We start from the raw sequence: 16,041 nt of genomic DNA on the forward strand, positions 1-16,041 counted from the left end.
TTTCAAAAAAAAAAAAGGATGGAGATGATAGTGGTTTATTCTTAGAAAATATGGGCTGCTTTGATATGCAGCCAGAGACCATAAGCATCGCTCCAGATAGGGGTGCTCTTTTGCACCTTGTTTGGATAGATTCACTTTTTTTGTCACTAGTAGAAATATAAGTTAACCACAAAACAATAAGAAAATCACATGGGTAGCCATAGGAGTTTTATTCATGACTCCCATTTGGTTTTGATCCATTGGGTGTGCCTGAAATCACAATTCAGCACTGTACTTCCATCCGTTCTTCTCGAAACAAAGCTTTCCACCAACACATAACAACAAAATCTTTTCAACTGACTGTTCATCTTCACTACTTTTTCCACCTTCACACTGCTATCTGCCCCATCAACCCACCCTCCTTCCTTTTGAATCCCTTTCATTCCGTCTAGAAGGGCTGAACTCAAACCCACGCCCCCAGTGTTCTGATTGCGCACCATAAACATAAAACCATCAAAGCCAACAACATGACCACTGACTCTCTGTGCTATCAAGCCAGCCAGGCTATAAACTTCTCTTCCTATATCTGTGTTCACAGTCACAATGTCTCCACCATCACCACGGTTCTCTTCGGAATAAATCTCCTCCCAATATCGCTCTAAAGTTATCTTGTAAAACAGAGATTTCTTCATTTGGTTCTTCACACTACCTTCTTCTTTTATGAACATAAATGGAGAATACCATTTACCTACGATTATAGGAGTTGAGCGCTTGTTACTGATAGGACAGTCAAATTAGGAGTGGAAGGCTCATTCGAAGTGAAGAATTGAGCCCTGGAGCATCATCAAAACTACCATAACATGGGCGTTGTGTAGGTTTCCAGTATTTTTCTCTCAGAAACGATGGAGGATTGCAGTTAGGAAGTACAGATGTGGCATAGAAATCCATAGAGCGCGGGTTACGAATTTCCATTCTTTTGTACAAATCTTTATGGTCAAAAGCTTTTGGTTTCGCATCTTGTGCAGGCTGATCTCCAAAACACGAGTACTTGACCTCAATAATTTCCTCCTCTTCTTCCCGAAATCGTGATTATTTTTTACTTACCTGTTCATGTGTATGTTCTTGATTTTATAAAGGGCATCTAATAATAAAGACCATGTGTCATATTTTTCGATAATTACAATCATTGAAGCATAATTTGCAATTGGATTGCAATGTTGTCTATTTTTTATTGCAATAGATAGGAATTTCGAACTGTTAATGCAGCACATCAGGAAACATTAATGTGCATGAACTTCTCCAAAACACTCTATAAAAGAGCATCCCTTCGTAATTCAAAGGACAAATTAACAACCACATCATTGACAGCAAGATCTAAAGAAAGTGCGAAGAGAAAGAAAATGGAAGTGAAGTCAATATATGGCATGAGATTTTATTTGCGGAGGGCTGGATCGATCGATGAGCTCCTAGATAGATTATTAGTTTCATTTGTTCGCTCCTACTGCACTCTTAGCAGAATCAGCAGCCCCTTGCGCCTTGTCCTTCACCTGCTGAGTAGCCTGAAATAGATCAACTCCATACTTCAGCAAATATCAATGATGCGTGCCTCATGCATGAGATTAAACAGGCAGTTGTCTGAATCTCTAATACAGATAATTAAGCATTTAACTTGATGGCTTATAAAAGGAAGAGCATCTTGATTTGATTTCATGACGTGTTTATATATAAATTCCAACGTATTAAAAACTTTGGCGAACCTCTTGGCATGATTCCTTGGCACTTTGAGCTGTATTGCCAGCCTTTTCCATCAGACCGCTTGCCTTTTCCTGAACCAAACAGGAAAAACGCATCATAAATACCATCGCTTTAGATGCATCGCGATCATGCATGCAGGTTTAAAGGGCTCGAGTGGACTCTAAATATAGATATGCATGAATATATATATATATATATATATATATATATATATTTATATGCATACAACTCACCTGAGCTTGGCACTTGGCCTGCCCAGCTTCGTAACTTGCGTTCTGGGATTGGTCCATGATCAGTAAATTTAATACTCTATTTGGAATGCAAACACTCTGTAAATGAAACGAAACTGTGAGATTTCAACTTGGTACTGCAGCTCACAACATGTGAGTGAAAATTTATAGGGTTTTCAGACCAACCCATTGCTTGACACGTACGTGATTCGTCAAACATATATTTTGTTCACAACCTGATCATGTGTCGTCCTATGATTGAAAGGGGCACTTTTGCCGTAGGACCAGGAACGGCTTTTAATGATACTTGCTATTCGGTTCAAATTAGATGGTTACGACTTTAAAGCATTCTAGTTCGCTTGGTCAAATTTATTATTAAAATTTAATTACTATCATACTTTTTATATTTATTTATTTTATTTAAATTTAATTTCCATATTGAATTGATCATTTACTTTCTATATAATAATAAAATCCTATAAATTTAAAGAATTACTGTAGCAAAAATCTAAAATTTTATAAAAATACCCAATTTAATATGGTAATTTTTTGACACATATTAACTAAAATTTAACTATCATTCAATTTTAGTCAAGTCAATCTCTCTGCTCGATTGCAACATTTAGATGCTGGCATAGTTGGCAATATGTATTTCTTTTGAGGTGGATCCACGTCAGCTGGGGATAAACACCGACAAAGTCTTATAAACTTCTATTAGATAATGACATACATTAATGAGTTGTGAATTATAACTTTCTAGTTATATATATATATATATATATATATATATAATTATAATATACATGACACACAATTTTAGGAGATAATATTTCTTTCGAATATAAAGATAAGAAATATTTCAAGTTACCATTTTAAAGCTTATAATTTCTGGTAACATCGTAAGTATCATAACTGCATGACTAAATAAAAACTGACAGATTAAAGTATAATGCTAATTATTAGGTAATTTTAAAATACATATCAGGCTTATACAATTATCGTCTTTTACTGATGGTGACATTTTGTAATAATCAAATAAAATCAATAATCAATTCATATAACTCAATCTGAATTTTGTTTAGTTTTATTTTAAAAGATAAAACATATGTATTGTGAGGGGGCTTTGAGAGAGTGGCCCAAGCCCAAAAAGACCAAGTTGCTGAGACCTCAGGCCCCTTAGGCGGAGACCCGATGCAGGCTTGGAGCTCAAATCGGAAAGCTGTGCACTGAGCCCACGACCACATACCCATTTGGAAAGGCTTTGGCACCGAGCTTGGCTAGACCAAAGAGCCCACCATAAGGCAGTGATCACCTAGGGATTTGGTGGGCTGCCAAGCCCTGCAATAGGGTACGGAGTGGACAACTGTCACAGGGTGCAGGTGGTTGGGCGTGTCCGATCGTGGGCACGCAAGGCCAGAGACACGCCGCATACAATGCATGTCAGGGAACCTAGCACGCAACGACATGCTGATAGAAGTACCGTAGGATGACTCAACCACAACCTGACACACTGTCACAGGAGGGGTGGCAACAGACCTGACCTGAGCATAGATTGACACCCCACGATCTCCCTCAGCAGTTGGGTCTAAGTCAAGTATAAATAACAGTCACCCTTCCCAAGAGAAGGCTCTCTAAACTATTCTATTTTCTACTCATTTAGCTTTCCTCATCACCCAACTATTCTTCACTGACTTTAGCATCGGAGTGATCCCAAACATCACTACAGCTCTTTCTTCCTCTCAATTACAAGTCCTGTGAGTTTGGCTGTCATGTGATAAGTGTTATTTTTATATGATTTTTATCACTTTTTTATTTGTGAAAAGTATCATTTTCCCTCAAATACTATTGATTTTATTTTATTTCTATATATTTTTATTTATTTTCTTGGTTTCAAAGGAATGAGAAGACTTAGTGCAAAAGGAGAGTATTTTGGTACAAAAGAAGAGACTACGGATCCAGACTGATGAGAGGCAGCGATATCTAAAAAGAGCTGATGAGATTGGGGCGAGGAGTCTGGTCCCATGGGCAGCAAAGAGGTTTCACTCGGTAGGCGAGGAGAGGGTTGTGTGATCCTTGTGACCTCCACACCCGTTCACTTGTGACTTCCATGCTCGTTCACTTATGACCTCCACGCCAATTATATTCAGCACACACGACATCTACTCGGTGGGATAACTCCTCCCAGCTAGGCTCAATCTTTTGTTGACCACTAAATTCGAGTTCTGTAATGAATCTGTTGGCTACCAAATCCTCTCGAACTCCTCAATTTAAGTTGTATATCATTGAATCTTCTATTTTAGATAATCCCATTATTTTTGTGATAATTTTCTTTTATGTTTAGAAATTATTTTCTAGATTTTTAGGTTAAATTGTAGCCACAATTATCTTGTTTCCATATTTGAATTTCGACATCTATTTAATCCCGACTTGTGGGATGAATAGGGGGTCCTGGGTTTTTGAGTTTTTAGTTTTAGAGTCTAAGTTGAGAGTTACAGTTTTTATTCTTGAAGTGTTCTTTCGAGAAGAAGAAACTAGAGGGCAGAGGTAAGAGTCAAATGTTTCATCAACCGACTTCAACAAAGAACACAAGTTTTATTCTTTTTCTTTTTTAATTCCATTATCAACTAATTCTATTTTCTAAATCTTTGATTTAGCCTTGTATTGAACATATAGTTTATATTCCAAATTATTTTATTTTCGATATTTCCATAATTGAATGTTTAATCCTTGTTATTAATGCTTATAATTTTCTAACTAACTATTATTTGATCTTTGGATTGTTCGAGATCGAGATGTGATTTGTGATTAAAGCTCTATGATTAAACACCATTAGTTGAGGGAAAACAAAAATACTTTACTGCGACTAGTGTGATTTTCAAGAAAAATTCAAAAAACTTAATAAGTCTCCAATTAGTTAAATTCACATAGAGATATAGAGTTATTAGTTGGAGATATTTTTGGTATTGTTTGAGATAAAATATTGAATAGTTAAGGGATTCTTATGATCATCAACTTGGGATAATTGAGATTCTATAACACGGAAGAATAAATTGTGTAGGATTTATTTGTTAGGTATAATCAAATGCTCTAGATCTATTATCATTATTTCTAAAATCTTAATTTTAATATTATTTTTTTTCAGTTTGATTTAGATAAACTATTTTTCAAATTTCGGTTTTCTAAATAGTAATTAATTTATTCAATTTCAATATTTAATAACATAACCATTCCCTATTACAACACAGTGAAGAATAGCAAGACCTATTACACACATACCCACTAACATGAGCTTGTCCTCCTTTTGCAGTAGTTGCTGATTAGGGAGGGAGTACCAGAAGAAAGAGGAACTAGATCTACCTCAATAATTTCCTCCTCTTCTTCCCGAAATCGTGATTATTTTTTACTTACCTGTTCACGTGTATGTTCTTGATTTTATAAAGGCCATCTAATAATAAAGACCATGTGTCATATTTTTCGATAATTACAATCATTGAAGCATAATTTGCAATTGGATTGCAACGTTGTCTATTTTTTATTGCAATAGATAGGAATTTCGAACTGTTAATGCAGCACATCAGGAAACATTAATGTGCATGAACTTCTCCAAAACACTCTATAAAAGAGGATCCCTTCGTAATTCAAAGGACAAATTAACAACCACATCATTGACAGCAAGATCTAAAGAAAGTGCGAAGAGAAAGAAAATGGAAGTGAAGTCAATATATGGCATGAGCTTTTATTTGCGGAGGGCTGGATCGATCGATGAGCTCCTAGATAGATTATTAGTTTCATTTGTTCGCTCCTACTGCACTCTTAGCAGAATCAGCAGCCCCTTGCGCCTTGTCCTTCACCTGCTGAGTAGCCTGAAATAGATCAACTCCATACTTCAGCAAATATCAATGATGCGCGCCTCATGCATGAGATTAAACAGGCAGTTGTCTGAATCTCTAATACAGATAATTAAGCATTTAACTTGATGGCTTATAAAAGGAAGAGCATCTTGATTTGATTTCATGACGTGTTTATATATAAATTCCAACGTATTAAAAACTTTGGCGAACCTCTTGGCATGATTCCTTGGCACTCTGAGCTGTATTGCCAGCCTTTTCCATCAGACCGCTTGCCTTTTCCTGAACCAAACAGGAAAAACGCATCATAAATACCATCTTTTTAGTTGCATCGCGATCATGCATGCAGGTTTAAATGGCTCGAGTGGACTCTAAATATAGATATGCATGAATATATATATATATATATATGCATACAACTCACCTGAGCTTGGCACTTGGCCTGCCCAGCTTCGTAACTTGCGTTCTGGGATTGGTCCATGATCAGTAAATTTAATACTCTCTTTGGAATGCAAACACCCTGTAAACGAAACGAAACTCTGAGATTTCAACTTGGTACTGCAGCTCACAACATGTGAGTGAAAATTTATAGGGTTTTCAGACCAACCCATTGCTTGACACGTACGTGATTCGTCAAACATATATTTTGTTCACAACCTGATCATGTGTCATCCTATGATTGAAACGGGCACTTTTGCCGTAGGACCAGGAACGGCTTTTGATGATACTTGCAATTCAGTTCAAAGCTGGTTACGACTTTGAATAAATATATATAGAAGTCACTATTTAGAAATATCTATTTTGTACACATGATATGGTATCATCTAAACTACACATCTTCCCAAATAAGTATTGAGAACAATCAACTAGAAGCAGCCATGCAGTGAGTATAAAGTGTGCACTGCTACAATAACTTCTATATAGCGTTACTCTATAACTTTAGAGGGATATATATATATATATATATATATATATATATACACACACACACACACTAGTAAAGAGCACACACGTGCATTGCACGTGTGCCCAATTGCAAAAATATGAAAAGTATTTTTAAAAATAAGAATTTCTTGTAGAAATATGTAATAATAAAAAATAGATCAATATATATATAATTATGAAATGTAATAGTTTTGTCTATATTTTAATATTTTTTTATTGATCATAAAAATTATTACATATATTATGTGCAGAATATCCATGACTATAACATAAGAATTTTTACAAACACATTTACAGCTACACAATTTTCTATTAGAAATCCGAAAGTGACTATTGAAGTTGATGCGCTATCATCATATAATGTTTTTAAATAAACTTGATATCTAAAAATAGTAAATAAATTATTATTTATTGATATTAGCAATTAATATATTCTAATTATAATGTAAAAAATTTTAACTCTAGAATATGAGAAAAAATGTTTACATTGATTGTGAATTCTCTATTTTTTTCAACTATAACATAAAACATTATTATTTTTCCCACATTCAGTTGTTTTTACATGAAATAAGAACAAAAACATGAAAAATATGTAATATTCTAAAAATATTACATGAAAAAGTTTTAGCTTTAGTTGCAAAAATTTTCATCTTTTTTTTTCTTGTAAAGACTTGCCAGTTGCAAAAACATGAAAAAACTGACAAGTTGCAAAAACATGAAAAATATTCTAAAAATATAAATTTCTTTTTTTTTTTAACTTCAAAAATACAAATTTCTTGTAAAAACATGTAATAAGAGAAAACAGAATAAAAAATATAGTTCTGAAATGTAATAAATGCTAGTATCCGACAAATTTATATATATGATAGTGATCTTACTTGGCTACTAGTCAATCTACAATGAACCAAAAAATAAGAATTTAAATCCATACAAATTTCAAATGTAACTATGAATAGAAAAAAATTCATCTATATTTTAGGATGAAACTCACGACATGCATGCCAGTTTTCTTCTACATGCAAGTTTGTTTACACTGGGATAAACTACAACACTTTACATTTACATGCTACTTTCACGTTTAAATTTCTTAAACCTGTTCTACGTGATCTACAACACTGAGCTTGCATGTCCCCAAGTGTTCAGGAAACAAACACAGTAGCAAACTTGCCACCACCTATATGTTTCAGTAAAAACAACTCGTTTGCACCTCCTTCCCCATTTGATGTGTTCCCCACAACCCAATGGCCAGCAAGACTACCACATAAGTGTTCATTTAGCCACGACAAGGTAATCATCACCGCTTCCTTCTTCTTGCCTTCAAGGTATTGTTGTTGTTGCCGCTTCAACATAGCGACCATGCCAACCACCGTAATTCAGTTTCTCCACACTGTCTGAAAGCCAGCCTAACATCTCCACCCACACACGTACCCAAACAGTCATGTTTTTAGGTCTAAGTTTAGCTAAATTCGTGTCACAACCAGAAGAAAGTACATCAAATGGCTTGTTTATTTTTGGATTATAAACACGTGGGGATCCATACATCTGGAAGACCATCCCTGGAAGCAGACTTAATTGGAAAACGACCAAGATCAATAGACAAAACATGATCATGACGCCTAAACCTGAACCAAATGCAACTTGAAGATCAGACCAAAACTCTATTTTTTTTAAGGATGCTTATCCATAATTTTATTGAATAACCCTCACGTGAGTCGAAAGAATGTCATAATAACAATTTCAACCATGTTGATGAAAACTCAAGTACAATGTGCTATAAACAAAAACCAAAGTCATAAATTATAACTCTATTTATACATAGTGACCATTGAACAAGAAAATTGTTATGCCAATATAGTCAGATCTTGTTCCAATATTCTTTTACTGCCCACTGAACTCCTTATAAGATCAAACCAAACTCACAGTGCTAATGTCCATATACTGATAAGATTAATCCTCACGACTTAAAAAACCGAATAGTTTTAGCTAGATTGAATTATTGTTGATTCAATCTGTACTGTACAACATGCAAGAATCAAGGTGGTCAAGCAGAGATTGCGGTGAAAATTGAAGACCAGAGCTAGCAGACACGTCCAGTTTTTCATAATGGTCTAAAACATCTTCTAAAAGTGTACATGTGCGTGCTTTATTCAAAGCCGTGGCGTTCCCTTAAGGAGGAGGAAACTAAAGACTGATTGACCCTCGCACCACTGTAAGCCACCGGCCATCCATGTCTCTTCTACCCCATGCCGCCAAGCACGTAGGAAAAGAACTTGACCGCCGTAGCTCAGCCGTGAGCTCACACTGAGCCGCCGCTGGCCATCACCGAGAGGCCTCTATTTTAACTCCATAAACCAGAGCATCGTTGGAGGGTACCATGAGCCACAACTCAGTCAACCCAGATGCTGCCCTTACCGGAGGCACCTTGGTGAGCCTCCACTACTCAGACCCATCACCGTGAGTCTCACTCACCAACTCGAGTAGCCTCACCGTTAACCACCAAAACAGTGCAGGCGAAGCCTCTAAGCACGGCAACATCGTGCTCATCACTCTTTGTGGTGGTGTTAGGTTGCTTCATGCAAAACATAGGATAACAACTGGAAAACACGGTGTTCAGCCGTCACTCTCTCTTTTTCTCTATGTTCAGCAGTCGGATCAGCCACATCCCACTCACCGTGCTCCTTTGCAACTCTCTACCTCATGATGAGCTTCTGCTGCACGGCCCTGGGTCTCTCTTTGTGGTGATGTTAGGTTGCTTCATGTAGAATATAGGATAACAATTGGAAAATAAATTTGATTTTATACTCAAAATAAGTCGGTTCAAGCGGCGATCAAAAGAATAAAATTTGGAAAATAATTTGGCAGAAGGATAAGAACTGGAAAAGAATACGGCAGAACCAAATTCCAAAACATACGAGAACTGAGGACAGAGCCGAAAAATGAATAGAAAATGGAGGCGGTGGGAAACGGGGAAAAAATAAATCTAGAATCTGATAAGATAAAAAAAAAAAAAATTCGAGAAGGCGATGGAAAACGGAAGAAGAAAAATTTAGAATCTGATAAGATTAAAACACAAGAATTCGAGAATAACAAAAGTAAGGATAAAAAGGACAAAATTCGGTTCAAGCGGCAATGAAAAGAATAACCATCTCGAAAAGAAATTGGCAGAAGGATAAGAACTGGAAAAGAATACGGCAGAACCAAAATCTAGAACATAGGAGAACTGAAAATAGAGTAGAAAAATGAATAGAAAATAGAGGCGGTGGGAAATGGGGGAAAAATAAATCTTTAATCTGATAAGATAAAAAGAAAAAAATTCGAGAAGGAAGTGGAAAATGGAAGAGAGAAATTTAAAATTTGATAAAATGAAAACACATGAATATAAGAAGAACAAAAGTAAGGACAAATATGACAAAATCGTAAATAGAGTAAGAATGGCAAGAGAGACAGAAATGGGAAAAAATACCAAATGAAGGACAAAAATGGAATAAAAGATGGACGATGCTATCTGTTTATTGATGCTTATTATATATAAAATATATGAACTTTATCTTAATTAATAGACAGATTTTTTTTTATTATTTTATTAGACGCCATAAAAGTACGTTATTATTCCTGACCATCGATCTGATCGATCTGTCTACTCAATTGCAACATTTAGATGCTGGCCTGGTTGGCACTAGATATTTCTTTTGAGGTGGATCCACGTAAGCTGGAGATAAACACAGTACCGACAAAGTCTTATAAACTTCCAATAGATAATGGCATTAATGAGCTGTGAATTATAACTTTCTAGTTATATATATATATACACGACACACCATTTTTGGAGATAATATTTCTTTCGAATATATATAAAGATAAGAAATATTTCAAGTTGCCATTTTAAAACTTATAATTTCTGGTAATATCGTAAGTATCATAACTGCATGACTAAATAAAAACTGACTGATGAAAGTATAATGTTAATTATTAGGTAATTTTAAAATACATATCAGGCTTATACAATTAGAATAATTTTACATACAATTGTAAAATACATAAACGTCACGTAATCGCTTTGAATGAGATCTACTATTAAAAAATTAATTTTTTTATGTAGATCTCATGTTTTATTCATTTTTTTCAAAACGATTACACAGTGATTATACAATTCACAGTTACAAATATATTTTCTCTTATAGTTATCGTCTTTTAATGACGCGGTGACATTTTGTAATAATCAAATAAAATCAATACTCAGTTCATGTAACTCAAACTGAATTTTGTTTAGTTTTATTTTGAAAGATAAAGCATATATATTGTTAAGGGGGCCTATGAGAGAATGACCCAGATCCAAAGAGACCAAGCTGCGGAGACCCTAGACCCCTCAGGCAGAGACCCAAAGCAGGCCTAGAGTCCAAACTGGGAAGTCGTGCACTGAACCCATGACCACATACCCAACCAAGGAGCCCACAATAAGACAGTGATCACTTGTGGCCTCAATGGGCTGCCAAACACTACAATAGGGTACGAAGCGGACAACTACTGCAGTGCGCAGGCGAGTGGGCGTGTCCAATCATGGGCATGAAGGCTAGAGACAAGCCGCATACAATGTGTGTCAAGGAACCCAGTACGCAACAACGTGCTGCTAGAGGTATCGTAAGACGGCTCAATCACGACTTGACACACTGCCACGATAGAAGGGTGGTAGTAGATCTGACTTGAGCACGACCTGCACCACACGATCTCCCTAAGCAATTGGGTCAAAGTCAAGTATAAATAACAATCATCCCTCCCACGAGAAGACTCTATAAACTCTTCTATTTTCTACTCACTTAGCTCTCCTCATCATCTAACTATTCTCCACTAACTTTAGTATCGGAGTAATCCCGAACATCACCGAAGCCCCCTTCTTCCTCTCAACTGTAGGTCCTACGAGTTTGACTGCCGTGGTACTGCTCGGATTGTGAAATACAACATTAACATATATATATATGTGCGTGTGTGTAAGTCACTATTTTGCAAGTGGCCCACATTTATATATATATATATATATATAAATGAGTCACTATCAGAACTCATTTTGTGTTATGATAATATATATATATATATATATATTAGATTTTGTTATACATTAGTTACTATTCACCTCTATATCTTATACTTACTTTATGAGATGTGGAATAGTAAATTATGATTGATGAAAAGAATTAATCATATATATATATATATATATATATAAAAGTTCTAATTTCATTTGGAGGAGACCATACATAATAATTGATAATTAATGACGTAGAAATTTCAAGATTGTTGGGGGCAATATATATATATATATATATATATATATTCCCCTGGTCAAAGATCAGCAATATTCATACACATGACCATGTTATGACAGTGCAGAAACTGTTTGGAAGCAAACAGTGCAGATGACCATGTTATGATATTAATGAAAATTGTAATTGAGAGATAGAGATGAATATGATCCGCGTGGAGCCACGTAATGGTTTGACGACTCCATTTGCCAAAGTGTAGCTGTGGACCAGGTCACCCTCCAATTAATGAACGTAGATTTCACCGCCCCATTTATAACATGATCCGCACCACCCTCCTTTTCCAACCACGTACTCTACGAAGAAACGTTTTAAATTTTAATACATCTTTTGCCACCCTGTATTTTCCTTCTGTTTTCTCACTGTTATTTTCAGGAAACGCTCCAACTATCTCTGATTGTTGTGGTTTCCATAATTAATAATAATAATAATAAATGCTATATATTCATTCTGTTCAAATCCTGGTGCTTAAATTCTGTTCTCATTGCATGTAAGGGGTTCATAGGTTATTTTATTATATTGTGTATATATATATATATATATATATATAGAGCCTCCCTCTCCGCCAAAGCCTCAAGAACACACACATAACAAAGACAGTACCACCAGATCAGAGTTCGGTCCAAACTTTTGAGAGAGAGAGATAGAAAGAGAAAGAGAGTCCTTTCAATTGTTTTAATTTTTTTTGGCAATTGGAAGGCGTTTATTTTGATGGCAAGCCGTGTAATAGTCTCTCCCCCGAAGCTCCTCAAAACTCTCAGCCACTTCACGAGGCCACTCAACTCCTCCTCCTCCTCCTCCTCCATCGCCGTCCATCTCACCGATAATTCTGAACCCAACATCCGAAGAACATCCACCGCAACAGCCTCCTCCGCCCTCAACCTCGACGATGCCGAGAAGCTCTTCTCTTCCGTACCCACCACGCAGCTCTTCCGCGCCTCTGCCAACCTCCACGCCGCGGCCATCGAGCCCATGGTCGATTTCGGGACGTGGCTCATGAAGTCCAAGCTCATGAACGTGGACGTGGTGCGAGGTGCCATATTGGGCGCCATACGACACACTTTTTACGAGCACTTCTGTGCTGGCGAGGACGCCGTCTCGGCCGTACAGACTGTGCGGAGGCTCGACCATGCCGGCCTCAGAGCCATGCTTACGTACGCCGTCGAATACGCCGCCGACAATGACTCTTGTGATCGCAACTTGGACGCCTTCCTTCATACCGTTGAGTCCTCCAAGTCTCTTCCACCTTCAGTAAGCTTTCATTTTCACACCCTCCTTCCCCACTCATTTCATTTGCTTCAAGAATCTCTTCTTCTTCTTCTTCTTCATCATTCATAAATAACTTACTTTATGCTAATCATCTATTTATAGATAAATAATATATCAGTGTAATTTCCAAGAAATTTTATTCTCTCAAAAAGGAAAGAAAATACAAGCAACAAAGATCTCGTGACTCGTGAGATAGAAATATTGAATTTCTTCTTTTCCTTTTTTGTTTTTTATCACGTTCATTATTATCATAATTTGTCTTGGGTCTCCTACCATTTTGGGTAGGTTAGATGTAACCGATCCTACCGAGAACTGAATAGGCGTTAAACATTTTGGTTCAAGTTATGCTATAGAGTCGGCGGATGAAACAGGGGAGAACTGACGTAACTATTTTTATTTCCTCTACTTATCAACTTGGGAACGTGTACAAATTCGCATGCTTGTCTAGCTTGGGGAAAGCTCTACTTCAGTTTCACCATGCTATCCATTGGATGCTAGATGATATGGCCTATTGACTTGTCAAAAGGGTGGTTTGATTTGAGTTCTTCATTTCTTTCTCCCTGACTTTGTGCAGTTTGGTCTAACTTCGATAATAGCAGGAATAATTGAGTTTTTTCTTTCAAAAGGTGAGCTTTGTCATTGTGAAAATCACTGCTATTTGCCCCAAGAAGCTGCTTGAGCGGGTCAGTGACTTGTTGAGATGGCAACACAAAGACCCTTCTTTCAATCTGCCATGGAAGCTGGATACCCTCCCAATTTTCTCTGATTCAAGCCCTACCTATCACACCCTCAGAAAGCCAGAACCATTAACCCCACAAGAAGAGCATGATCTCCAATTAGGCCACCAGAGACTGCAAAAGATATGCCAAAAATGCGTCGAAGCAAATATTTGTTTGACGGTTGATGCAGAGCATTCATTCGTTCAGCCTGCCATTGATTACTTTACTTACTCTTCGGCCATCTTGTACAACAGAGATGATAATCCAATAATATTTGGGACTATTCAATGCTACTTGAAAGATGCAAAAGCAAGATTGTTGCTCGCATCAAAGGCTGCAGACAAAATGAGTGTTCCCATGGGGTTCAAATTGGTGAGGGGAGCTTACATGTCAAGTGAAAGTAAACTAGCTTCTTCTTTAGGCTTTGAATCTCCTATTCACAATGGCATAGAGGAAACACATGAGTGCTACAATGACTGTGCTTCTATCATGCTCGAAAAGATCGCCAACGGCCCTGGTGCACTTGTTCTTGCAACTCATAATGTTGAATCAGGTAAAGAATCTGAAACTTTTAGTTTTTGCCAATGTATAATTCATGCATGATGGGTTTTGAGCGGTATATCTAATTCAAGATGTTGATGGCAATAGGGAGAGTGGCAGTGGCAAAAGCTCAAGATTTGGGTATTGGGAAGGTACACCAGAAACTACAATTTGCACAGCTATACGGTATGGCAGACGTGCTTTCGTTTAGCCTGAGAAATGCAGGGTTTCAAGTTAGCAAGTACATGCCATTTGGGCCTGTAGAGATGGTTATCCCATACCTTCTACGGAGGGCTGAAGAGAACAGAGGTCTTTTATCTGCTTCAACCCTTGACAGGCAACTCATTAGGTAAATTGTAGTTTTAAGAGGACCTGAAAATTCTTTTATGGCTCAGAAGTTTGATCTGATGTTAACGTAGGGTTTAATTCCTATACATGCAGGAAAGAGTTAAAAAGGAGGATAATGGCAGCTGTTTTCTAAGGAGCAGAGCGTGGCTTTGAGCAATCGGTACAAAAACAAGAATTGTTATCATGCCAAGCACTCAGCAGTCATTTTTTCCTGGAAGAAAGTCTTCTAGGCACGCAGGAAGTCATTGAGAGTTAAGGTTAATAGCATACTCTGTTTGGGTACATACCTCGAAGCAATACCTTTTGCCTGTTCTGCCTCCACAAGTCAACACAAACGAATTTCAGCCCCAAAACCAAAAAAGTCACCTCTTACCTATGTAAACTCAATCTACTATTAGAAATCAATCTATTGATGCTTAATCGTGGTGTTTTTTCCAGAGTTTTATTGTCTATGAAAGTTCATTTTGATGGTTTGCTTGTAAGTTCTAGTTACTTCTAAATTTAGCAGGAATTAAACCAAGAAATGCATTCCTTATCGCCTTCAGTTAGCCTGTTCATAAAATTAAAGTCTGTCCCATTGGTGGTGTAATCGTTATAAAATGTAAAGTATGGTCAACAGGAAAGTGCATGCTGTCCTTTGATAGGAACTCGAAGTCTCAATCCCTTACGTTGATAGTGTATATTATAAATAAACCAAGAAGAAATGAAGAATGCTATTTGCGCAAGGGATAAGCACAGGTGTTAGAATGATTTGGCATCGAATTGTCTTTTTTCTTTCCTTTCTGCTACTGGTACAAGCCAATATTGAAGATTTCAGAACAACGTGTTCCATGCATGAAAGAAGTCAAATCCCAACTAGATCAGTATCCAATTTGGTTTCGCTATTTCTAAACTTCACAATCTTTGCAAGTGAAAGAGATGGAATGTCTCTCTCACCTGCCACCCCAGTTCATGCATGTCTGACTCAAGCACGCGTGACTTTAAAAAGAAACTAAAGGAGAAACAATGAATTAAACAACATGCATAGAAAATAAAGGAACATGGAGCAATGACGTGCAAATTTTCTAGACAATAGTCCACCAACTTGATCCAA

At 36.8% G+C, this 16,041-nt stretch overlaps 4 protein-coding genes across 4 annotated transcripts; 1 reads left to right on the top strand and 3 right to left on the bottom strand.

The window, feature by feature from the left end:
- Positions 1–212: 212 nt before the first annotated feature.
- On the bottom strand, positions 213–951 carry LOC121250901. The gene is made up of 2 exons (XM_041150143.1): positions 771–951; positions 213–739 (listed from the first exon to the last, which is right to left on the bottom strand). Exons 1-2 carry the CDS (start codon positions 949–951, stop codon positions 213–215), a joined length of 708 nt encoding a protein of 235 aa, XP_041006077.1.
- A 232-nt stretch (positions 952–1,183) lies between these two features.
- On the bottom strand, positions 1,184–2,276 carry LOC121249588 (late embryogenesis abundant protein 2-like). The gene is made up of 3 exons (XM_041148308.1): positions 1,968–2,276; positions 1,737–1,805; positions 1,184–1,538 (listed from the first exon to the last, which is right to left on the bottom strand). Exons 1-3 carry the CDS (start codon positions 2,022–2,024, stop codon positions 1,464–1,466), a joined length of 201 nt encoding a protein of 66 aa, XP_041004242.1. The 5' UTR covers positions 2,025–2,276; the 3' UTR covers positions 1,184–1,463.
- A 3,427-nt stretch (positions 2,277–5,703) lies between these two features.
- Positions 5,704–6,531, bottom strand: LOC121249589 (late embryogenesis abundant protein 2-like). The gene is made up of 3 exons (XM_041148309.1): positions 6,237–6,531; positions 6,026–6,094; positions 5,704–5,827 (listed from the first exon to the last, which is right to left on the bottom strand). The coding sequence occupies exons 1-3, from the start codon at positions 6,291–6,293 to the stop codon at positions 5,753–5,755; spliced, it is 201 nt and encodes a 66-aa protein (XP_041004243.1). The 5' UTR covers positions 6,294–6,531; the 3' UTR covers positions 5,704–5,752.
- A 5,842-nt stretch (positions 6,532–12,373) lies between these two features.
- On the top strand, positions 12,374–15,427 carry LOC121249592 (proline dehydrogenase 2, mitochondrial). The gene is made up of 4 exons (XM_041148311.1): positions 12,374–13,323; positions 13,968–14,613; positions 14,709–14,949; positions 15,042–15,427. Exons 1-4 carry the CDS (start codon positions 12,784–12,786, stop codon positions 15,079–15,081), a joined length of 1,467 nt encoding a protein of 488 aa, XP_041004245.1. The 5' UTR covers positions 12,374–12,783; the 3' UTR covers positions 15,082–15,427.
- The last annotated feature ends 614 nt before the right edge of the window (positions 15,428–16,041 follow it).

This window comes from Juglans microcarpa x Juglans regia, chromosome 2D (assembly GCF_004785595.1).
Source record: "Juglans microcarpa x Juglans regia isolate MS1-56 chromosome 2D, Jm3101_v1.0, whole genome shotgun sequence".
NCBI lineage: Eukaryota > Viridiplantae > Streptophyta > Magnoliopsida > Fagales > Juglandaceae > Juglans > Juglans microcarpa x Juglans regia.

What these genes read in the sequence shown, in the direction of transcription:
- LOC121250901 (XM_041150143.1), bottom strand. Translation starts at nt 951, where the DNA reads ATGGAAATTCGTAACCCGCGCTCTATGGATTTCTATGCCACATCTGTA. An exon ending in GAGCCTTCCACTCCTAATTT is followed by an intron (nt 740 to 770) that starts GACTGTCCTATC and finishes AGCGCTCAACTC; the next exon opens with CTATAATCGTAGGTAAATGG.
- LOC121249588 (XM_041148308.1), bottom strand. Translation starts at nt 2,024, where the DNA reads ATGGACCAATCCCAGAACGCAAGTTACGAAGCTGGGCAGGCCAAGTGC. An exon ending in AGGCCAAGTGCCAAGCTCAG is followed by an intron (nt 1,806 to 1,967) that starts GTGAGTTGTATG and finishes TGTTTGGTTCAG; the next exon opens with GAAAAGGCAAGCGGTCTGAT. An exon ending in CCAAGGAATCATGCCAAGAG is followed by an intron (nt 1,539 to 1,736) that starts GTTCGCCAAAGT and finishes GATCTATTTCAG; the next exon opens with GCTACTCAGCAGGTGAAGGA.
- LOC121249589 (XM_041148309.1), bottom strand. Translation starts at nt 6,293, where the DNA reads ATGGACCAATCCCAGAACGCAAGTTACGAAGCTGGGCAGGCCAAGTGC. An exon ending in AGGCCAAGTGCCAAGCTCAG is followed by an intron (nt 6,095 to 6,236) that starts GTGAGTTGTATG and finishes TGTTTGGTTCAG; the next exon opens with GAAAAGGCAAGCGGTCTGAT. An exon ending in CCAAGGAATCATGCCAAGAG is followed by an intron (nt 5,828 to 6,025) that starts GTTCGCCAAAGT and finishes GATCTATTTCAG; the next exon opens with GCTACTCAGCAGGTGAAGGA.
- LOC121249592 (XM_041148311.1), top strand. Translation starts at nt 12,784, where the DNA reads ATGGCAAGCCGTGTAATAGTCTCTCCCCCGAAGCTCCTCAAAACTCTC. An exon ending in CCAAGTCTCTTCCACCTTCA is followed by an intron (nt 13,324 to 13,967) that starts GTAAGCTTTCAT and finishes TTCTTTCAAAAG; the next exon opens with GTGAGCTTTGTCATTGTGAA. An exon ending in AACTCATAATGTTGAATCAG is followed by an intron (nt 14,614 to 14,708) that starts GTAAAGAATCTG and finishes TGATGGCAATAG; the next exon opens with GGAGAGTGGCAGTGGCAAAA.